At 31.3% G+C, this 25,783-nt stretch overlaps 2 protein-coding genes across 2 annotated transcripts in view; one reads left to right on the top strand and one right to left on the bottom strand.

Annotated features, from left to right (window-relative positions):
* Toll-6 (Toll-like receptor 6) overlaps positions 1–25,783 on the top strand; it is a 96,406-nt gene that overhangs the window by 24,882 nt on the left and 45,741 nt on the right. The gene's annotated exons all lie outside the window — the stretch shown is intronic.
* Positions 5,056–7,597, bottom strand: LOC146721188 (uncharacterized). The gene is made up of 2 exons (XM_085487299.1): positions 6,296–7,597; positions 5,056–6,192 (listed from the first exon to the last, which is right to left on the bottom strand). The coding sequence occupies exons 1-2, from the start codon at positions 7,365–7,367 to the stop codon at positions 5,642–5,644; spliced, it is 1,623 nt and encodes a 540-aa protein (XP_085343425.1). The 5' UTR covers positions 7,368–7,597; the 3' UTR covers positions 5,056–5,641.

Below are 25,783 nucleotides of genomic sequence, written 5' to 3'. Positions count from 1 at the left end.
GATTGGATAAAGGAATATAAGTGAATGTTCAGATATCAATTTGGAAGCCTAGTAAACGAAAATAACTCATCCTACATTTTCATGTGTGCACGAAATACTCCTTCACTTATATTCCTTTATCTAATGCCAAATCCGGCCTGGTCTTATTTTGTATGTACAAACTGCCAATAAAAAGAATAACCTATTTAGAGTTTACCTAACTTCACATTTTGTCGATAAAATAAGGCAAAAATAACAAACTGCTCAAAGACGTTTAGGATCCCCTTAAGGTGATGCTGACCATGACTGTTTTACCGATTTTGAGTTTAATGGTTTTTCTTTTTATTGACTATACAGATTGAAAAATCGTTCTCTACAATTAAAGTACTGATAATAATGGACGGAGAGCGCTGTAATTTCATATAAAGAAATAATAAAAGTTAAAAATTTACAGTTTTTATCGGCCTCTTGCATTAGCTCATAACAATATTTATTTAATACAAAAGTTATACAGTTTATTTGTGCACAAAATATGGCGCTCCCAATAGAGATAACATGAAAGAATAATACAGAAATAATAAAAATGAGATTAAAAGCTTGTATCAAAAGATTCGGAGGATTTTTCAATCTGTATATTCAATAAAAAGTGAACTTAACCTAACTTAAAATCGGTAAAACAGAACAATTGCAGCATCCCATTAACGGCGGATCCTCGGGATTGTTTGATTTTTCTTCGGAGACATCAGTAATTTTCTAGTTATCAGTTTTTTTGCGAACTAAGTCTTGTAGAAATATCAACAAAATTACATTTTTAGTTATTTTCAGGTCGAATTTAATTTAATAGAATTTTAATTTAAAACTTTTAATTATAACGATGGTAAAGAATGATAACCGCTTTTGATATTTTCGTTGATAGAAAATCATTTCCAAATAATTTTAGGAATCTCATATTAACGACTTCAAATCTGGGACACCTTGTATATATTAATATATAAAATAATCGTGAGTATGTAGCTAGTTATGGAGTAATTCCATAATATTACGGAGCGTTTCTAGAATTTCTCTATGTTTTGGAACTCGATCGACGTCATCTCCGAGGAAAAGAAAAGAGGAAAAATCTACCCCCTATTTACGTTATTATATTTCAAAATTTATTCATGCACCTTCCTTCTCTTTAGTTATAGTTAGGAGGGAAAATGGCGGAAAATATAGAGTACTATTTTTCAAGATCAACCAGCTTATTCGTACGTCACGCGAAAGCAGACGGATGACTGCGAGATACATAAGAACCGAGCGGAGAGCGCGTGCTTTTATAAAAACAATGATGAAATTTTTAAACGTTTCCATTTCCTCTATATATTTTCCCCGCGAATATATTTTTGTCTCTTTTCTTGTTTCGCCAGAAATTTCTAAAGTAGAGTACGCGCGATCTCTTTCTTTCTCCACTCGTGTTTTTTGCGAGGCGTTCAATAGTAAAACAGCGTGAAAGATAGAGACCGAATTCAAATATACAAAAAAAAAGGCGGCGGAGAAAAGGAAATTACACGCGCGAAATAGTCGTTTCCGAATATAATGAAATTGTGAAAAATTGTGCGGCGAATATTTCGAGAGGGTATCGCGGGAACTGGACCGGGAAAAGAGGATGGAAAAAAATGAACGGTGAACGAACGAAAAGTCGAAACGCGCGATATATTCTCGCGAATACGCGGGAATAGACCGTCATTAGGGTCTTTGAGCCCGCGGACGAAATTACGCTCTCGCGCATCTCCGCGTATGATCTGCGCTTTATTATATCCACTGTGTAATTTTCATTCCGTTCGTTCCACTTCGGACTGCGTGCGTGTCTTCGGTCCGTTAGATACTTTTTTAATACGCAGTCCCCCGTGGCGTTTTCTTCCTCTCTTTCTTTCATCCTACGCCGTTCCTATTTAATTTTCCCGTCCTAATTCAACCGATGATCACAAAACTAATTTTACAATAGGAAAGAGACTAACAGATTCTAACAGAATCTGCAACGGATATCATATGTTCTCGAAGAATTATGGCAATTTAACTCTTGTGTCAATGAACGGGTTTCCAAAAGGAACTTTACTTTAAATGCTGTGTCTTTCCTGCGAAACCAAAAATACAAAGGACCTTTGTATTCGGAGACCTACTAAAATATAACGGGAAAGAATGCTCGATGCTCAGCAGCTGCTTTGAAGAAACTTAAGTAACGTTAGGTTACGATAGAATCGAAGGACAACCTATAAGATGTTGGGTCCTATTTTGAGATAAAAAACTACGAAGTTTCTGGGGTCTTCAAATTGGCTTTGTAGTATTAAAAAGAAAAGTTAGGGTTAGGTTAGGGTTAGTGTTATGCTTAATGTTAGCTTTGTTGCAATGCAAAAAAAAAACATAAAAATGATACCCACCCATATATTAGGTCTGTTCTTTTCAGCTGAACTGACTGGTTCCAATAAAAATGGAATAAAAAAGATAAATTATGAACTAGCCAGTTTAGTTAAAATGAACAGACCTCTTACATTGTTCAACAAAAATGACTGTTTTTTGAACAGGAATAATCGTTTTTTATAGTTTTTTGGATGTTGAATACGAATCTAGTTTTCAAATTATTCCATTACGTCATAATTTGGAGAAAATTTTAATTAAAGTTGCAAAAATGGCCTAATTTCACGAACTTTGTCATATTTTATAATATAATTATAATATATGACGAGCTGGAAAAGTTTTATTGCAATCAAAATAAAATATATTATTAGGACTTTTAACCCTCAAAAAGAATTTGTTGCGAAAGAGTTAGCCGTGACTTATAATTAGATCATTGACTAAAATAGCTTGAAGGATTTTTTATGTCATTGAATACGAATTCAACGTCAAAAATTCAAAATAATACTCAATATATGAGAGATGTCAAAATTAAAAAAATGTTTTTTTATATAAAAATCCATCATATTGAATCCACCATTTTGAATTTGACAATTTTGACACTGAATTTATATTTAATTTAAATAAATATAATTGAAATTTATTTGGTAAATCAATGATCTAAATCACAGCTAACTTTTGCAATACATCCCATTTAACCATGGATATCTTATGAACCACAATCGACATCAAAAATTTCTTTTAAGAGTTAAAAGTCCTAACAACATACTTCATTTTAATTGCAATAAAACTTTTCTAGCACGTCACATATTGTAGCTATAATATAACCTGTTCGTGAAAACAGGTCTTTTTTACAACATTAATTAAACATTTCTTAAAATTGTGACGTAATGAAATAATTTGGAAGTCAGATTCACATTCACCATTCAAAAGCTATAAGAAACGACTAGTCTCGTTCCGGTTAATTCTTTTTTGTTAAACAGTGTTGGAAAGATAAAAAATGATGAAACTAGTGACACATGGACACAAAGGGAAATAAGTTGCAACGAAATTAAATTATCATGATAGAAAAAGAGAGAGAGAGAAAGCTGAAGCTTCGACTTCAATATTTCCTTTCTAGTTGGATAGTCCGGGCGTGTAACCGTAACAGAATTTCTAAGTACAGAAATTTAAGAAACCTCAATGGCTCCTTCCGCGGCGCGCGAATAAAACCTAAGAAAGTTTCGATTGATTTTTCAAGCTGAATTCACAAGCACTCATAATCCAAAGTTTTAAGAAAGAGAGAGAGAGAAGGGAACGAAGTGCGAAGCGAAATGAGATCTCGCGGTGGAGATAGCGATGCTGCGCGAGATAGGAACCGTGGAAACACAAAACTAACGTCGTTAGCGTAAATTTTAAAGAAAATAGAGAGGGGAAACTCTATTTCTCTTATGGACCTTCCCGGGCTTTAATTAATAACCGGGTATATATATATATATATATTTGTGCATTCATTTGTACAAAGAGAGAACTCGTACGCGCCCCGGGGGAGAGAATAAACGTTTTACGTCTAATATATTTACTCGTTCCAGAGTATATATTTACATTTATGGAAAATAAGTACCCCGTGCAAAATCCTCTTTACTTAAGGAGATACTCTCCTCCAGAGACGTTCTGCTGCTATTTTTCAGAGATTAAAGTTAAACAATTTTGTATCTCTGATTTGAATTTTCAGGATGCTTCAATAATTAATTCAAATTGGAACTTGTGTACTTTTGACAGTTCAGTTTTAAAATTTCGCTCAAAAGTTACAGGCAAGTAACCAGTGCGTTTGCTGTTATATATTATAAAATTATATATAGATGATCTCATCTAGATGAAATTTTGGTGTCACCTTTTGTCTGTATTTAATAAAAATATATATTTTCTACATCTGCAAAAAAAATGTTAGCTTTATCGAATTATCTAATATAATGTTTAGATAATTTGGTTTAAAATCATAGCACATAAAAATACTTAAGGGGATGCCGGAGGTATGTTTTTACCGACCGAATACGAATATTTATTTTTTTTTAAATAACTCTTTATTGACTATACTGATGAATAAATCCTTTTCCACGATTAAAGTACTTATAAAAACGGACCGCATTAGCTATGTGATTGCATATATAAATCATATAAAAATAAAAAAATTACAGTTTTGTTATCAACTTCTTTGTGTCAGTTCGTAACAATACTTATTTAATAAAAAAATTCTGCGGTCTGTCTGTGCATGAAATATAGTATACGCGGTAAGGATAATATGAAGAATTATTAGTAAACGATTAAAAGTGAGATTGCAAGTCTAATAAAAAAGTTATATATTAAAAACATTTTCACGCGTATGTGTTGTATACGTGCATATGTTTAGGTATGTGTGGTGCTAACCTATCGGAGTTCGGCCGTCGCTCCGGCATTCCTAGAAACTTATAAATAAAAATATAAATATACTTTTATATCCCTTTTATAATTTACTTTTTTTTTTTAATAACTGTGCTTACATAAGCGATCTTAAAAAATAATATTATCTGGAAATTATCTAGATGAATCATTATATAATTTTATCTTTTATATATCTAAATACATATATTTTAAAACAAAATCATCTTATCTAAGCTGAATTTACATATTTTTATCTCATCTTTATCTAGCTAATTTTTAAATTATCTAACAAGGGACATGTCACAACTGTCCGGAACCGATTTGATTCTCCTTGAAATATGTTGTTAAATACACAAATCTAAAAGACACGTATTTTTTTATACGTGCGCAATTTGAGTTTTAAGGGGTGAAACACCCCTTTAAAGAATAACGGTATTTTTCTTTAGGATCAAATATCTGCTAAACTATAAGAGATATAAAGAAAAAACGTACAACAAATTTTAATGGCTTGAAGAGTACTTTAAAGTTATATGAACAAAAATTTTTTTTTTTTTTTTTTTTTTTTAAAAAACCCTCACCACCTAATTTTTTTTTTCAAAATTAAAAATTTTGTTTTACCTAATTTAAAGCTTATTTTTTTCCAAATTCAACCATGTGTAATAAAGTTATGTTACGAAATATCATTTTCGAAAATTAATTATAAACGCTCCCGTATATACGCTCATCCGTGCTATGTGCGTAAGTAATTACCGTCGAACAATAAAATATATAAAAAATGTTTTTGTATAATTCTTATTTATGTTTTCTATGTATTTATAACTGTGTATTGTGTATATTTAGATTTTTTTAAAAATGTATTTGCATTTTATATTATTCACTCATTATACACATTACAATAATGATATTCGACAAAAAAATGTTTCAAACATAATGACTTCTTGCACCAAGAACATCTTACTACAGCTATATTATTGCAACCTTCGATATCACATTTTGTTAAAGTTTCGTCTAAACTAAAGTGTACTGGATTTTCGAATTCGTCTGGTCTTTCATTCGTATAACCACTTTTAAACCACGAATATTTAAATAAGTTTTGATATCGTGGGGATGACAATTGATTATGTATCAAAGATTGCAATTTTATTATATTATTTCGTTCATGTAAGTTTATATTACTTTCCAACAGTAAAACCGCATCTGAAAATCTTTTAGCAAAATTTTTCCAAATTCTGAATCCATAAACATCTAATGGTTGTATTTTCCCTGTAGTTCCTTTCGGTATTATCATAGTAGTAATATGTGTTCCAGGAGGTGTTAAATCCGAAATCATATTGGGGCAATGTCCAGTCCATGAATCGATAAGAAGAACGCTATTAGGACCAATGTTTGCGAAATAAGCTTCTTCTAACCACATTTTAAAATGATCTGTACAAAATATAAATGTTAATTTAATAGTTTTTTTATGACTCTTATTAAATTGTTAAATAAAATAAGGTTGTTAAAAAAAGTAATTATAAAAGGAAAATACCTGATGTCATTTTACCAGATTTCGATGCTTTTACAATAACATTTTCTGCTTTAAATAAATTTTCTTGTACTCTTGGTCCAAATTTACCATTAGCTTCTTTTAATACAATAAATAAAGGGGACAACAAATTGCCATTACAGGATATTATTGGTTGTATCGTATATGAATGGGTTGTTGATGATATGGATTGCACGACACGTTCTACTTTCTTTTCTCCCTGGTTAGACAATGATCTTCCAGAGTGAAGTTCCAATTGGAAACCACTTTGATCTGAATTGTAAATATTTTCAGATCCAAACTGTTCAATAAGAGGTTTTACTGTTTCCAGAAAATCATCAGCTGATTTTTGCAAATCAGCAGAATCTTCTAATGTTCTTCTAGTGACAAACTTCGTAACTTTTCTTGAAACAATTCGGTGAGACTTCTTAAATCTTGCTATCCAACTGTGAGATGCTTTAAATATAGGATTTAAATTTCCTATTTCTTCTTGAGCTTGTAAAGCCCATCTTTTTAAATCAATATCATGAACCATGAATCCTGATTCGACAGCTGCAGTAAATTTATCATGTGTAAATTTGGAGATGTAAGATAATTTTTCTGTACGACTTCCACCTGATTGTATTTGTTCTTCCCATCGCCTTAACTGACGTTCAGATGAAACTCTTCTAAATTTATTTTGTACTACTCTTAGAGGACGATTCCTTTTTCTGTCATTACTGTTTTCATCAGTGTCCCGAAATCGCCAATACTCAACAGCTCGTCTTTTATAAGAACTATCAAAATTTGTATCATCATTTGAACAATGAGGATGAGAATTTAAACTATCTTCATGCCATGCTTCTTCGTCATCTTCAATTATTTCAAAACTATGTAATTTATAAGGTTCTTCATAATCGAGATATATTTCTTCCGTTACTTCCACCCCATTATAATGAAAAACGCTATCCAGTAATATTTTTTTAATGTTTTCCTTTAATTCCACTTCTGCTTCAGTTACTGGCGTTTCTGTTAAATATATTGAATTTATTGACACCAATAAAAGTCTAACAACGTTAAGCGGATTGATAATCATATTCAAAGATGTTATATTTTGCTTTCTATTGCAATAAAAGAACAGTTTACACAGATATTATTACAACGAAAAGACTACACCGACTGTGAGAATTATGCTGCTACATGAACAATTTATATTAACTTATCAGAAATACGTCATCACATAATCTTATTTTATTATTTATTTTAACGTATTAAAGATTTTATTGTAAAAATTATAACTTATCTGGAACACGTACACATAATCTTATCTTATGATTCATTTAACGTAAGATATAAAATTTGTTTATGCCAAATATTGCGACATTGGTATTCGCAAGATTCAATTAAAAAATAATTTTATTATAAAATATAATTGTTTTTAATTTTTATAGAAGAAATTAAATATTAAAGAAATAATAAGAAAGCAGGGGGTATATTTAAAAAATTCTTATTAATTATATTTAAAAATTTTTTTTTAAATCTAAATATACACAATACGCAGTTATAAATACATAGAAAACATAAATAAGAATTATACAAAAACATTTTTTATATATTTTATTGTTCGACGGTAATTACTTACGCACATAGCACGGATGAGCGTATATACGGGAGCGTTTATAATTAATTTTCGAAAATGATATTTCGTAACATAACTTTATTACACATGGTTGAATTTGGAAAAAAATAAGCTTTAAATTAGGTAAAACAAAATTTTTAATTTTGAAAAAAAAAATTAGGTGGTGAGGGTTTTTTAAAAAAAAAAAAAAAAAAAAAAAATTTTTGTTCATATAACTTTAAAGTACTCTTCAAGCCATTAAAATTTGTTGTACGTTTTTTCTTTATATCTCTTATAGTTTAGCAGATATTTGATCCTAAAGAAAAATACCGTTATTCTTTAAAGGGGTGTTTCACCCCTTAAAACTCAAATTGCGCACGTATAAAAAAATACGTGTCTTTTAGATTTGTGTATTTAACAACATATTTCAAGGAGAATCAAATCGGTTCCGGACAGTTGTGACATGTCCCTTGTAAGTAGAATACTGCAAGTAACTAACTCGATAGAAACTTATAAATAAAAATATGAATATATTTTTATATCTCTTTTATAATTTACATTTTTTTAATAACTACTTACATAAGCAATCTTAAAAGATAATATTATCTAGGGGGAAATTATCTAGATGAATCACCATATATGTATACATATATATATATTTTAAAACAAAATCATTTTATTTAAGATAAATTTACATATTTTCATCTCATCTTTAGCTAATTTTGAAATTATCTAAATACAACACTGCAAATAACTAACTTGAGTCAATATGGTAACATGTCAAATTGGAATATTTAATGAGCTCGCGATGTGAAATCGATCTCTCTTCGAAATTAATGAATCATTATTGAACTGAGTTACCTTGATGAGAGAGAGAGAGAGAGTCTCGACGATCCCTTTCGAGCTTCTATGTGCGACACACTATTTACAGCGGAAATGCCGTCATCGTTGCTCGACGTCGTCGTCGTCGTCGTCGTCGTCGTCGGCAATTGCCTTCCGCGTTTTCATTCTCCCTTTGACATTAATTCTCGTGCTCTCGGGAAAATTAATTGGCGTTACACCGCGGAATATGCATGCCGAGTGCCGTCGTAATTAATAAGGCACAGTAACGGTATGGAAAACGAGCCGGGGCGGAAACCGGCTTGCGGCGGTGGCGAATGATTAGCGCACCGGAAATCACGATGCGACAGGAGGAAGGGGGTCACAAGAGTCTCAGGGAGAGACACAACGATCCGTCTCTTCCCTCGTACCGGTTTTTACACACAATGTCGCGTCCAGCGTTTCTTTTTATCGCACCAGAGGAAGAAGGGGAGAAGAAAGCGGAAGCGGAGGAACTCGAGCATTGTTCGCGTCGCGAACAGAAATTGGCGAAACGAGAATTACTTTACATGACGTTGTGCAGCGGTCGCGAGCATTAGACAGGTGTTACGATGCAGCCAGACTAGAGTAATCTCGGTAACGGAGTCGCGTCCCGAGGTGCAATAATCGTTAGAGAAGGCGCATAATTACGGCCGTGTCGCGTTGCGCGCAGTTTGCATAGCGTTTCGTTACGGAAATCTGCGATTTTATGATCGCGACGCGACGCAAAAATGGCGCCCAAATGTCGCGATTTCACCTTTGCGAAAAAGATATATTTATACACGGTAGTTTTAAATAAATACGAAAAATTTTAGGAATTATTCTTGTCGAAAATTAAGAAAAGTTTTTCATAAATGTAATTTCTTCTTATATTCCTCCCTGAGAATTTATATTCTTCCAAAACGGCAGGTAAAAATTAAGTTTTTAATTTTTTTCTCAAATGTTGGACAAAAAAAATAAAATTTGATGGATATTTTTTATTGATAAAATGGGTATTTATTAATATTTTTTAAATCTTTCCCTATATTGTTATAAAAGGATGAAACTAACAACCCCAATTCAATTTTTCTTAGAACTTTTTAATAAACCGGAATGTGAGCATTTAAAATTGTGTTAGAACGTTTGATTATTTTAAACGTGACAGAAATCTGTGATTTTATGATCGCGACGCAACGCAAAAATGGCGCCCAAATGTCGCGATTTCACCTTTGCGAAAAAGATATATTTATATACGGTGGTTTTAAATAAATACGAAAAATTTTAGGAATTATTCTTGTCGAAAATTAAGAAGAGTTTTTCATAAATGTAATTTCTCCTTATATTCCTCCCTGAGAATTTATATTCTTCCAAAACGGCAGGTGAAAATTAAGTTTTTAATTTTTTTCTCAAATGTTGAACAAAAAAAATAAAATTTGATGGATATTTTTTATTGATAAAATGGGTATTTATTAATATTTTTTAAATCTTTCCCTATATTGTTATAAAAGGATGAAACTAACAACCCCAATTCAATTTTTCTTAGAACTTTTTAATAAACCGGAATGTGAGCATTTAAAATTATGTGTTAGAACGTTTGATTCTTTTAAACGTGACAGAAATCTGCAATTTTATGATCGCGACGCAACGCAAAAATGGCGCCCAACGAAATGTCACAATTTTACCTTTGCGAAAAAGATATATTTATACAAGGTGGTTTTAAATAAATACGAAAAATTTTAGGAATTATTTTTTGTCGAAAATTAAGGAGTTTTTCATAAATGTAATTTCTGCTTATATTCCTATCTGAGAATTTACATTCTTCCAAAACGGCAGGTGATAATTAGAGGGTTAAAATTAGGTTTTTAATTTTTTTCTCAAATTTTGGACAAGAAAAATTTTCGCACTTTTTTAGAAATATCCTATGTATATGTCTATACAGGATGGACAATTTTAATATCTCATCTTAAATATTTTTTCTCACGCCTTTTACTCATTTTATAAAAAATGTTTGACTTCAAGATAGCGATATTTTCAAAACAACAAATTCATTAATTTTTACTTTTGTAAAATGGAATCACAATTTTTTAAAAAATAAAGTTGTAAGTTTTATCAAGACGAGTACAACTAATATGTATTAGTGAAGAGTTTTCTTAAATTTTCCACAAGTTATACAATTTTGGAATTTTGGTGCTCTGCATGTCGAGAAGTATATTTATAAAACAGATGTGAGGTCTCTCTAGAAGCACTTTTCTAGCTACACGAGCATATCTCCTTTCAGAAGCTCTGAAATTATTTCCACAACCCTACCACTTTGATCATATATCCTACCTCTCGCGATAATCCTTTTTCGATAATCCATTTTGATCTCATTAAAGTAATTCGATAAACTATCATGCAATAACTATTCAATATGACCATTAAAAAACACAAAATAATTTAATTCCAGCAGAAAGTACCTCTCGAAATGCTTTTTTCGAATATTAATATTTCAAAAATTAAAAAATTCTATAACTCATAAAAAACTCAAGAAAACCCTTATACATATATAACTAATCATATTATTTGGATTTATCTCGATGAGAGTCTACAACTTTTGTTGAAAGAAAAAAGTCGGTTTTTATTTTAAAAAAGTGATAATTTAATATTTCTTAAAATTATCTTCATCTATAAACAAATTGATAATTATTCTTATGTCTTCCTTAGAATTAAACAACTCTTGTACGTATTTTTTTTTTTTTTTTTTGTAAAAGGCAGTAAAAAATGTTTAAGGTGGGACATTAAAATAGCCTGCATGTATATATACATACATATATATATATATATATATATATATATATATATATATATATATTTCAAAAATTAAAAAATTCTATAACTCATAAAGAACTCAAGAAAGCTCTTGTCTACGATTTTTGTTGAAAGAAAAAAATCGGTTTTTATTTTAAAAAAGTGCACTGTAAAAAAAATTTGTTAACTTGACTAAACCTTTCAACTAAATCACTATTTTGTTAATTGAACATATACTAGTATTCAAGTCAAATATATATTTTGTTAGATTTAATATATATGTCACATTTAATTTATTAAATATTTTTATATGTTCAATTAACAAAATAATATTTAGTTGAAAGGTTTCGTCAAGTTAACAAATTTTTTTACAGTGTAATAATTTAGTATTTCTTAAAATTACCTCCATCTATAAACAAATTGACAATCACTCTCATATGTGTCCCTTAAAATTGAACAACACTTGTACGTATTTTTTTTGTTGTTGTAAACGATGTAGGAAAAAATGTTTAAGATGGGACATTAAAAAATAGCCTGTATATGTATATATATATAAATAGACCGAAAGAGAGAGGGTTGAAGGGGGCGAATCTTTTTATCAAGGCGAGCGTTTTCCGCTGTTCGATTCATCCATCCGTGAGAGAGAAACTCTCTGTAGGTTGTAGATCCAAGTTTACTCTCGTGTAATGGCCTCTTGTTCGCGATACCATATACTCGTTTCGCCTACGCGGCCGAACTTTGCCATACACGGATGGTCACGTGTAATTGTGCGCGAAATACGCGCGTTGTAAACGCGGTATAATTGAAACAGGAGCGATGTAGAAGCAAACGTATCTCGACAGTTATTCGATTACCCGTGCGAAAAAAATCGGAAATGCGCTATTTAACTCCGAAAACCTGCGCGATGCGTTATACACGCGAGTATGGCCTCGGAAAAATATGCAATTCTCGTTCGCATACATACATATATATATATATATACAATTTGAACGAAAATTGTATACAGTACCTTCCATAAGTTTGGAAACACCTTACATTTTACAGTTAAAGGATTGCATGAAAAATGCAGCGATATGTTATAAATAAAAATGTCATTTAAATATTTTATATTTATTTTATGATTTATTTATACAAAAAATTTGCACAGGTCTGTTAAAAGGATCCTCTTAATTTAAGAGAAAAATTCTCTAAAGAAATATTCTTTAATTAGATATTCGTAACATGCAAGAATATAAACTTAATGGAATATTTTTTATCAGTATATTATTAATGGTGATAACAAAAAACAGTCTTATAAATGGATATTTGTTATTTATTGCATACAGTACCCTTCACAAGTTTGGAGACATTTTACATTTGACAGTTAAACAATCGCATGACAGCGATCTGTCATAAATAAAAATGTTATTTAAATATTTTACGATTTATTGATACAAAAAATCTACACAGATCGCTGCCATACGATTGTTTAACTGTAAAATGTAAGGTGTATCCAAACTTATGGAGGGTACTGTATATATTCATATATATAAATTTAAAAATGCCAGGAGAGCTATATAAAAAATTACCTTTATATATACATATATGTACCTATATACAATATAATAATTTTATAGATATATATAACAAAATGTAAAAAAATGCCAGAAGGTCTATAAAAAATTACCATTTTATATATAATGGTAATTTTTTATGGCTCTTCTGGCATTTTTAAATTATGCCACGTGAGATATTTTTTGTCGAGTTTCATATACGAGAAATTTATAAACATATTTTGTAAAAATATATATATATATTTCTATAATATTTATAAAAATCGTGATTATTTAACAGACGAAAAATACGGATGAAATGCAAAAAGCAAAGAATTTTATAATTCATTATTTTGATATTTTTTTTTTATTTAAAATCGCGGAAATTTTAGTTAAAACATGCTGGGTGTGTGTATATATGTGCTTCACGTTAAATTGCGAAAAATGGAACGAGTGTATTACAAGTGGAAAATCAAGATCGAAGATATCTCTCCACTAATCTGGAAAAATACTATAGAGAAACTGCAACAACATGTTAAGATTAAAGCAACCAGGTGTGTTTCGTGACTCGCGTACAAATAAAAAGGAATTTTATTTGTTCAAATAAACACACGCGGTTACTTTTTACGCTTCCATATCTCTACTGCTGGAGACCAGAATATCGATTATGACGGTGTATCGCGTACATTTCTTTTTCAAAATTGCACACATTTTATATGAAATTTATTTACGCGCAGCGTTTATCGTAACGTCAATTGAGTACCACTCTTTCTCTCTCTCTCTCTCCCTCTCGTATGGGATACATCGAAATGGCTCTTTACAAAATGAAATCTAAAGCTTTCAATTGCGCGTAAACAATGCACGTCTGCCACTCATTAATGCGACAAACTCGCGCCATTATGCGCGCGAAACGCGAAAGGTAACGCGGTGAAAAACGAGCGATAATGAAACTCTCGGCTTTAAAATGTACTCGAAACGAAAACTCGATTACAGATGCATATAAATCCGCCGAGCGTCGATTAAATTCTGCGCTTGCGCACCTATCAAAAAGTGGTCGAAATCAGGGAATTTATCGTACCATCCGAGACACTTAAGGTGACCCTATTTTAGCGAAGTTGGATTCGATCATGAATCATTTTATTGGCTACATTAAAAAATCCTTTTTCACAATTAAAGTACTAATAATAACGAATTGTGAACGCTACAATTTTATGTAAAAAAGGATGTAATTTTTTACTTTTTTACATGAAATTATAGAGTCTCCCAGTTTGTTAATATTATTACTTTAATTGTGAGAAAGGATTTATCAATCGGTATAATCAATCAAAATATTGGTACTTGAACTCATAAATTTATGATGTTGATAAATCCTTTTCCACAATTAAAATATTAATATACACTAAAAAAAATCCATGTATTTTTACATGAAATTACTTGTTCAGAATTGGGAAATTACTTGCTTATCACTATAATTTATTTTTCCATTTCTTTTAAAGTGAAAATACATATTAATGTAAAAATACATGTAAAATATAGGAAAAATTACTATTTTTATGCAAAAATCATATGTAATTTTAAATTTACTAATTTTACTTTATTAGAGAACTTTTTTTTATAAATATTTATCCATTTTATTTATAACATTATTTAATAGCATTACTAGCATTTCCTATGTGTAATTCCATGTTCAGTGAAATATTTTTAATCTTGAAAATATTTAATATATTTTATATGAAATTACATATAATCTGTAATCTTTCATACACTGAAAAAAAATTAATTCATTCTTATAAGTATTTATTTCAATACTGTCAAATAAATAATTTATTTAGAACTAATAATATTTATTTAATATAAAAAATTGATTTAATATAAGAAAATCTTTTTTAAAACAAATAAATATTTATTAGTTTCAAATAAATAATTCATTTGACAGTATTGAACTAAATTGTATTAATTTAGTCATTTTTTTCAGTGTATAAGTAGCAATAACGCATGATTATGCTGGGTCGGAAAAACCAGCATAATCATCTAATTTTACATAAATATTTTGTTCAGTGTATTATACACCCAAACAGGAGGACGAAAAGGGCGGAAATGTTTCAATCTGCATAGCCAATAAAAAGATTAATGGTCAAAACCAGCTTTGAGTTTTACGACTAAAACAGAGCTTCAGGATCACTTTAAGAGAGAAAGGTCAACCCCCGAAGAATCCGAAAAAGATCCCCGACACTCTTATCTTTCGGTACACATGCACAGTGCATATTTGCCATTCGGGGTGCATCGGTCGAGTGGTGCGATGTCTTTCCCTTTTTTCCCATTTTTCTTCTCTCTCTCTCTCTCTCTTTCCTCGATGCAACCTCGACCGTCGAGGTTGTCCCGTGGCGGCAATATTTTGCGCGCATGATTGGACAAAAAGCCGGGGAACCTCGAGTGGTCCCGGGGTGAAAGGGGGAAAGGGAGGAGGGCAGATGCTCACTCCGCAGCCTCACGCCCCGATACAATGAGGGCTGGGGATGTGCACCGGGGAAAATAACGGCGGTAAAGCCGCGACGGGTCTTCGGAACTCAATAGGGTTCCAGCTTTCTCTACCTTTCTTTTCCCACTCTTCGTTCCATACCAGTCGTCTTTCCATCGGGAGACATATCTCTTCCTTTCGCTTTCGCCCCTCGTTCATCCACTCTCGAGCGTTCGCTTTTCTTCTCTCCGCTAGCTTTTTCTCTGTTTACGGCGAAAAAGCCGAAATTGCTGAATAATAGCCATTGCTGCACCCCCGGCGTTCGTCTAGTGGTAAACAAGCGTTCTTCGAATTCTTGGAATGACGATAAAAATGTAAGGTTCGTTTTAACGGTTATTGTCAATTTTTCATATTCACTTGACAGTTTTTCGACCTTTTTTGCTCTCAATCTATTTTTTTCTTATTTTTCAATAATAAATATAAATTTTATAGTTTTTAATAATATTTGAATAATTTATATTGAAACCCTTCTCAATTGATATCGCATCGGATAAATATGCTGCGACGACAATTATAGAATTAAAAAATTATTATATTTTTTGTTGCAAAATTATTAAATTTTATAAAAATTATTTTTGCAAAATATTAAATATGATTAAAAATGTTCTTATCATAAAACATTTTTTATATCTCAAATATTTTTCGAGATATAAGAAAAGCAAACAGTCAATTATGAGAGGTGACTTCATCTCTTAAAATCATTTTTGAGTCGTAACTAAAAATTTCCAATTTCATCTACTTATTCTTTCTACATGTAAACTTGTGAAATCTGAATTTTCTGAATAATTATAATTAATATTAATTTTTAAAGACTAATTAATATTTCTATATCTGCGTATAATTAATATTTCAAATAAGATTTAAATTATAAATTTATTTCCGCAATTTTTAAATCCTTATATCAACTTATATCACCGATAAATATACTACGACGAGAATAACTTTGATTCACTTTAACCGATCATATAATAATAATTTTCATTGATGCATTCATTCTGAAAAAGAGAGATGCAAAATTAAACTCCACTCTATTATTAAATATTCACCTTTACACTGCCGCTAACTTAACTTTAGCATTTTTTTTCTATTTCGTGCGTCATTCAGCAAAAAGAGAGTTAAAATAGAGCCGCGCGTTGTAAAGAGACACCCATCCTCCAGCATCGAAGAAACGTTTCACCTTTCCTCGGATCTCTTTCAGGTCTGTTCTTTCTCATATTTTCCCCCCTCCCTTCACCCTTCATTGTCTTTGTCTTCTCATCCATCCATCTCTCTCTCTCTCTCTCTCTCTCTCTCTCTCTCATCCGGTCTTCGTTCCGGCGCGCCTGGAGAAGGTGGCATACGCTATTGTGCTGATTCTGAGTTACGTCAGGAGTAGCAATTGTGTCAAGTTTACGGTCGAGCGCCATTCCATTGACTGCGGCGCATGTATCTAACGTGTGTCGCGACATACATATAACTTGGAGAGAGAGAGAGAGAGAGAAGGAGAAGATGCAACGTGGTTCGCGCATCAAAGGAAGAATTACCGGGAACTAGTTTTCTATAGACATCAGACTTCCTCAGGTGAGGCATAAGGTCAGAAGGATGATTCCATTATAAGTTTCGCCGGCTCATCGGCCTCTTTTTACCCTCTTTCTCCTCGAGAAGGCCTCTCCGACACTATCCTTCTCTCTATCTTGCGCATTCTGTATCGCTGGAAGCCGGCACGTCGGCGTCTACAAATTGCTGCGGCCATCGCGTTAGTACCCGGTAGTAGTTATTCCATCAGCGGAATGATTCATCCCTTTTTTCCGGGGTGGTATATATGTATTATGTATTCCGGAGCGCATTTCCGTTCTTCTTTCCGCTCTCCAGCTTTTTCTTTTCCTCTCTATTTTCTCCTTTTTTTTCTCAAGGAGTTCTTACATCCCCGATGACGAGGTTCAGCTGTTCGCGTTAATTAGCAGCTATTTATCTTTCTCGCGTATGAAATGTGTGTGCATACAATGGGAGCTTCTCCCTCTTTCTCTCTCGGCGTCTTTTTTGATCTGGCCTCTAGCCGAATTGTCATGCAAGTTTGCGATGGAAGATTAAGGGGATCCTAAACGTTCTTGAGAAGTCTGTTATTTTTTTCCTGTTTTATCAACAAAATGTGAGGTTAGATAAACTATAAATCGATTTATTGGCTATACGGATTGTTTTTACCTGAAATTTGACCAGGTCGGATTTGGCATTGGATAAAGGAATATAAGTGAATATTTAGATATCAATTTGGAACCCTAGTAAACGAAAATAACTCATCCTACATTTTCATGTGTGCACGAAAATATAGGATGAATTATTCATATTACTTCCAAATTGGTATCTAAACATTCACTTACTATATTCCTTTATCCAATCCGGCCTGGTCTAATTTCAGGTAAGAAACAATCTATATAGCTAATAAATAGATTTATAGTTTATTTAACCTCATTTTTTGTCGATAAAACAGGAAAAAACAACAGACTTCTAAAAGAATGAATGTTTAGATATCAATTTGGAAGCCTAGTAAACGAGAATAACTTATCCTACATTTTCGTGTACACATGAAAATGAAGGTAGAGTTATTCTCGTTTACTTGGCTTCCAAATTAATATCTAAACATTCACTTATATTCCTTTATCCTATGCCAAATTTGACCTGGTCTAATTTCAGGTAAAAACAATCCGTATAACCAATAAATAGATTTATAGCTTATCTAACCTCACATTTTGTCGATAAAACAGGAAGAAAACAATTGACTTCTCAAAGGCGTTTAGGATCTCCTTAATAGATACATTTGCATGTCAGGAACAGGATGGATCAAAAGAAAGGAATCGGTACGTTTGATCGGGACCTGATGTGTATCTGAAAAATTTTGATGTTTCTGTAGCAACTCATAGCTCGCAGCGACACAAACGATCAGATATGTGTATGTACATGCATAGCTGATGGTTTACTCTGTGTTTATCGATAAATCGTGCATAGAACGGTTGGCGGTTTTGATTCTCTCATGGCGCGGTTTTATATATATATATATATATATATATATATATATATATATATATATGTGTGTGTGTATATGTATATATATGTTTCAGCTGTCAAAATTGTGAAGCGAAATAACACTTGTTTACTCAACAGCGGCCCCATCGTTTGCCACTACATCGTTTGTTTCTTTTTTCTCAAATGGTAACTAAACATTGCACGGGGTTGCTTTTAAAAATTTCGAAAATAACGCGCACAGTTTCCATTCAAAATGTTATTATATGAAGGGAAAATTAATTTTTCGCATAAATATCTCTCACAGATTGTGATATTATATCCAGTAAAATCTAACAAAAAAAATAAATCTTATTGACACTGAAAAAATTGTATTCTTATTCTATAAAGTTTCCCAGTTATTTTTGGAATTTGTTCTAAGATAAGCGCCAAAAGAATCTTATCTGAAGAAAGAAATTCTCTAAAGATTGTATCTCATAAAAGATATTAGTAGTTTTAGAGAATGTTCTAGAAACACTTAAGAATCTGTCAAGAGAGATTTATAGTATACAGTCCTCTTATTTCTGAGACATTACATTATAGCAGCAGACAAGAAATGCAATAAAACGCAATTGGAAATAAATAATAAATGGTATCGCAAATTGAAAAAAATTCGTTTGAAATTAGTCGAACGAAAGGAAGACTGCAATTGCAAAATTTAATTCAGGTGTTTACTTTCTGGAAAAATCGGGGTTTTTTTTATCTTGAAAATTTGTCGATTTCTCATGGAATGAGATTCAGGAAATTTTCTCAAAAATTGTGTCTTTGATAATTTTACTCTTATTTAGTACGTAAGAAATATATATATATTTGCAATGTTTACGTTTTTATTAAAATTCTATGTGATTTTAGTGACCATCTCTTTTTAACATGAAGAGATCTTATATAACTTCCATAGAAAATTGTTCAATGTTTTAATAATTTAAATAAATTCGTACCCCTTATATTTATAATAAATTTCATTATATATTTTTTAAATAGTGATACATTGCACTTTTATTATTGTCCAAATTAATTTTATAATTAATAAAACAGTATTAAATACCAGAAAAATTACATTTTAGGTAACTTTCTTTGCAATCGTGTGAAATAAAAAAACTTTGCAAAAGTCCGCATATAAGAAAGAAACTTGTTTTAAAAGCTGCATCTACATACAGTTTCTCCTTCTACTTGAAATTTTAAATGAAAACACCTAAAATAATTTTTTATACCTAAATTAATTTCAATTCTCTCAGATTCGATTCCTTGTAATAGAAACACTCGATATCTCGACGATCGCAATTCTCTCCAACTCGCCTCCCACATTTATAGCCTTGTCTGGCAAGAAAAACAGCCCGATACACCCTCGTATATAGATACCGCGATTATAGATGTTCGTGCGATTCGGGTAACAAATATTCGAGCGTCTCCTTTCCTCTCCCGTGGAAACGCGCCCAGGGGTCCAGACGGAACGTGACCAAGATAACGAAACGACGCGTTTCTAGTCCTCTTCTCGCGGCTTCTCGAAGTCGACGCCGAAATCTTGCGATCCCGAACTTTCACGTAGAGCGGAAGAGTGCGCCGGAAGAGATCCGGAGGCACCGCGCCACACCGGTGTATAACGTTCTCTCGTTCGAGTATATCTTCCTTTTATGCGGCGCGATACACGTTGCACGTGTTGCAACATCGAGCATCGCACATACGTATACCGCAGAGAAATATTTATTAAACACCACATCCTCTCCTCGCGCCCTGAATTCTTACGAGTCTAACGACGCGGCCTTCACGCATGAGAAAATGTACATACAAGAGTTGCGAAGATATGAAGGAATTTTTTTGAGGCAGAGAAAAAATGAACTTGGAAATTTGGAAAATTAATAATTTTTTGGAAAATTAATAATTGAACATTTTTGCGATTATTAATATGAAAAAGTGCATTTCACTTTATCCAGTTTAATTAAAATAACTCAAGTTATTAAAGAAATTAAGAATGTATGATGGTGTTTTATTTTTAAATAAAAGATTGCATCTCTTTGTGCACATTTTAATAGTCACTATTGAAATTTTAATGATGTAAAGGTTTTGTAGAGATTATTTAAAAGAGTAGAGAAAAAATGTATTATATTAAATTTTCAATTTTTGATCATTTTATTTTTTAACAAAGCTTTCAATACGAAAAGATTTCATTTTACCTCTTTCACCGAACATGTTAATTGTTTAACAAAACTTTCAATATTTTTTAATTATTAGAAATTTATGCTGAAATACATAAATAAAATCACATGAATGCAAAAAGTTATTTCATAGCAAATGGAACTTTGGAATTTGTATGAGTTTTTTATCTCTGTATTTATATAATAACAATTTGCTTATCGCTGTTATGAATTAATCAATACTTGTTATTGTGAAGACAACATTTTTTTTTCAATATTCACATATAATTAATTATAAATCTGTTAAAGTCTAAATCCAATAATGATAAGAAAAAATATAAAAATCTCGCAAGATAAAATATGCTTGTTGTTTTAGTTCTAGAAATTATTTTTGATTTAAGGGTTAAAAATAAATTAAATATTTATTTAAACGGTATGAAGCTCAAAATTAAGCTACTTAAGTATTCTTAATTATTTATGAATTGTCACGAAATGTCGTACACAATATTTATAATATATATATATATATATATATATATAAAATTTATATGCTGTAATTAAATAAATATAATAATATGCTACATAAAGTTAAATTATTAATTAAATTATAAAGTGTATCACACATAATCCATGTAATTAAAAAACTTACGCTCGTTTTTACTTTCGCCGCGGCCATTATATCCGTATGTTTACGTTATATTTCTTTAAAGTAACACGATAGAGCTTATTCTAGATGTTTTATTGGTGCAGACATTCACGCGCTATACTTATGCTTTTATGTAAATTTGTACGCGATGGGCTTTTACGCTCGGCTTCCGCAGTGCGGTTTCCTTTTTTCCTTTTTCTCTCCTTTCCGTCGCTCCCATGGCAACGCATTAAATCAATGAAGGATTATGACGTTTTTGTCGTGCTTACTTCACGTCATTATTTATACGTTTGTTCTTGTACCGCGCGTGTAATTTCCGCACGCGGAACGAGAAAATCTGGTAGAGGGAAAATCGATTATCCTGCCGAATTTTAAGGCTACACGAGAAAAGCACGTCGCTATTATTCTCTATTTCAATATTCTGGATTTCAATGTGCCAACAAAGATATATGGAATAGGATGATTCTGAATAAAAGAATTCTAAATGATCTTTTATCAAAAATTAAAGGAGACCTTTTACTTAAACATATATACTCCTATATCCTTCTAAGAAGTGACCAAACTTATTCAAAGGGGAAGATAAAAATTAGGATTTTATTTTTTCTCAAATTTATAAAAATAAAATTTAATTTATATTTGTTTGGATATTTTTCATTCTAAAATTCATCTTTTTGTAACGTATTGTGTATGATAATGTATTTTATTTTTTCTCTTGAAAACTATTAATTTTACGAAATAAATAAAAGAAATAAAGTTTCTAAAAGAATCAAGCTATCTAACGCATATTTTTAGACGATCATATTCCAATTAGTTAAAAAGTTCTAATACAAAATTGAATAGGAGTTGCTAGTTTCATCTCTTTATAATGATACGGAGAGATTTAAAAACTATTAATATAAATATCTTTAATATTAATATAAATATCCTTTTTACTAGTGAAAAATGTCTAAAAAGTTGAATTTTTTATTTGTTCAAAATTTGAAAAAAAAATAATAACCTAAGTCTCATCACTCTTTCGATGAAATAACTTCTCAAGAAAAAATATAGGATTTTATAATAGATCCCTTTGAATTTTTAACAAACATTAACCTAATTTTTCCACACTTATTTAAAGTCACTCTATGTATTTGTGTAATATAATGTAATGAGAATGTGACATAGATACGAACAAATAAATTAAGGAAAAAAATTTAAGTGAAAATTTTAATTTGCGTAATTGAAGCTACGATCAATTAGGAAGATGGAAAATTTACGAAATTTCGACAACAAAATTACGCTTTTGTTTTTGAAATCCTCCCTAACTTTTTGGCGCGCATTCAGGGCACCAGTACGATCCGCACGACAATACTTGAAATAGTACAACTGCTTTTTAATAGAAATATCTCCAACATTTTCCTATATATCTATTATAGTCCAGTAAAATTAGACTTTGACTTTAAAAAAATTATAATCAAGCTGAATTTTTATGGAGACCTTTATTTCGATGCTCTAATGAAATCCTGAAAAGTACCCTCAATTTCAGCCAGGGCGTTTTTCTTTATGGGGAGTGAAAGAGAGTAAATTTTATTTTTTTGACATTATTTCGAAAACTATCAATTTTTAGAGGAAAATGGTTATTATCAAAATTGTCGCTCATAAAATTTCCTACAAAAAAAGTCATTATATATTTTTCCGTAGAATTAATTGTTTCGAAGATATAGAGCGCATTAAGTCTGAAAGAAAATGTATGACTAATTGTAAGAAGTGCAAAAAAATTATATTAGAAATATTGCAACTTTACCGCACGCAAAAAAGTATACGGACCTCTTTTGTAGAGAATTTTATGAGCTACAATTTTGATAATAACTATTTTTCTCGAAAAATTGATAGTTTTCGAGATAATGGCAAAAAACTAAAATTTACTCCCCTTTGCTCCCTTAACTCATAAAAAACGCCCTGGCTGAAATTACAGGTACTTTTCAGGATCTCATTAGAACCTCGAAATAAAGGTCTCCACAAAAATTCAGCTTGATTATAATTTTTTTGAAGTTTTGCCTTCTTCAAGTCTAATTTTATTGAGCTACTATAAAAATAAATATTGCAACTTTACCGCACGTCTTATTCAAAGACGATTAGTTGTACGAAAAAAGTATAATGACCTTTATTTGTAGAGAATTTTATGAGCTACAATTTTAATAATAACCATTCTTCTCGAAAATTTTATAGTTTTCAAGCTAATGACAAAAAAACTAAAAATCACCCTCTTTTAACCCCCATAAAAAGACTCATAAAAGTTTTGCCCTTTTCAAGTCTAATTTTACTGGGCTACTATACCACCCGCTGTTGTCTCCCTTTTGTCAGTTTGCGCTTTCGTCTCTTCGAAGTTACGGGTATAGATATCGGGTTTTGTGCGAGCACCATCAAACTGCTAGCCATGCGGGAGAGAGATAGAGAGAGAGAAACTGTGCGGCGCGGCATTTATCTAGCTAACTGAGCCGTGTCTGTCGCCTGGAATTGCGATCCGTGTCCCATTGTACTTAAACAGTCCGAAATGTCGTCGGTCGATTTAATTTCGGGGATACCGGCAACTATTTCCATTTACGAGATTTATGTTTACCGGCCCTCGCGCAAATTGCTCGTCCGCGGAAAATATCCCTCCGTGGCGGGAGAAATTTTACGACGCTCTATTACTCGCGGGTGAGGAAGGGTAGATTTGTTAATGTTTATTAACTTTCCGGAGCGCGACGAGAGCGCAAAATTCTCTTACGTCCGCGAACTTGGAAGAGCGAGACTTGGAAGTTGCTTTCGTTGCCGGAGTGTTCCAAGTAAAACAGAGATCGGAGACATTTCTGCGCCCTCCGGCGGTACAATGCTAAGCGCCACTGAAGTGCAGTTTGACGTTTCATCCATTAGGCACAATTCTCGAAATTCTCCGCGAGCTTTCCGAGAGAGCGTGTGTCAATATTTAAAATCCGAAACAATATTTAAGTACGAAAAGGAGATTGGTGAAATCGATATTTTAAGCAAGCGTGGGTGCAAAACACTTATCCTTGTGTTTTTTTTTTCTCATCGTTGCGTTTGCGAATAATTTATCCACGTTTTCTTTATGTACCTAACTGGTTTTTATTGATTTTTTTTTAGTAAACTTTTTCTGAATTTTATTTATGGCTTAAAACGTGTCAACTTTTTTGACGATTTTGATATTTGAAAATTTGAGTAAAGTTATCTATTTTTTTAAATTAAACAATCAAAAATTATAATTTATTTAATTTTGAACAGATGAAAGAATTAAATAGAATTTGTTGTCCCTATATAAGAATAAGATACATAAAAAATGATTTTACAAGAGATTGCAAGTTTTGTCACAACTGCACTTGTTAGACATATATTAAAATCATTTTAGTTTAAAGTAATAGTTTAAAATATTCAAGAAAAATAATCCTTTTTTATAAGAGTTTACATATCTTTGTCGCGCACAAAATAACTTATTTTTGGAATTTTTTTCAATAAATAATAATTAATGCAATTTTTTATTTGATTTGTTATATAAATTATTAAATTTTTTAAGAAATTGTAATTTTTATGGTAAATTGCACTTACCAGTAATGCTTAGCTTCAGTCTCTGCATGACTTTGCACTGTAGGTTAATTCAATATGAAAAATAAAAATATTTTCTTGTAAAGAAGTATTCTAATTACGAATTGTCAAGAGAATTTTTTAATATATAAAAATTCATGAAATTTGATAACTTGAAAAAGAAGGCTACAATTTTGCTAAAAATTTGTCTACTTTTTATGTCATAAAATAACAAGATGAAAAAAGAAAAACCTCCGACAGTTCATAAAGAATGCTACGTAGAATATTTTCGTTGAAAAAATTTTGTTAAAAAAAGAAGATTATTATTTATTCTGTTTTTCATTCAACTTTATTATTTTATTTATAAATTACTTGAAAAGGGTCAAAATCGATGGCCGAAACGTTGTAAATTAATTAATAATAAAAATATTTTTAATTCTTGCCGGAGTTGGTCGTTCAGACTTCATTTTGAAAGAAACTTTTTAACATAATTACATTTATAAATTTCACAAATAAATGTGTTTAAAGTTCGATTATTTTTTAAAAGTGCGTTAACAGACATCTTATCAAATAGAATTGTAATAATAAAACAATAAATTGTTCCGTAAAATATATCGCGCGTCTATATCCGTGGAACAGCAAATTCTCGAAATTTCTCGTAGCGTATGCTTTTGACATTTAGCGCGTTCAACATCACCGTGTTATATTTTACGCATAGAATTGTGCTCCGCGCGCGTCGAGAGCGTCGTTCAATACGCTTGCAAACATATGACTTCGTCCCTCTTGATTCCCACGTGAATCTGCCGTTAGCGTTTCGACTGCGGATGCGCATCTCGCGACTCGAGGAATTC

This window comes from Nylanderia fulva, unplaced genomic scaffold (assembly GCF_048542155.1).
Source record: "Nylanderia fulva isolate GAGA-0341 unplaced genomic scaffold, ASM4854215v1 Scaffold53, whole genome shotgun sequence".
NCBI classification, from domain to species: domain Eukaryota; kingdom Metazoa; phylum Arthropoda; class Insecta; order Hymenoptera; family Formicidae; genus Nylanderia; species Nylanderia fulva.
The sequence above is the reverse complement of the archived record's forward strand: the minus strand, read 5'-3'. Positions and strand labels throughout refer to the sequence as shown.

Bases quoted from the DNA above. Each gene is read 5' to 3' on its own strand.
- LOC146721188 (XM_085487299.1), bottom strand. From the start codon at position 7,367: ATGATTATCAATCCGCTTAACGTTGTTAGACTTTTATTGGTGTCAATA. The intron at 6,193-6,295 runs GTATTTTCCTTT...TATTTTGTACAG, and splicing joins ATCTGGTAAAATGACATCAG to ATCATTTTAAAATGTGGTTA.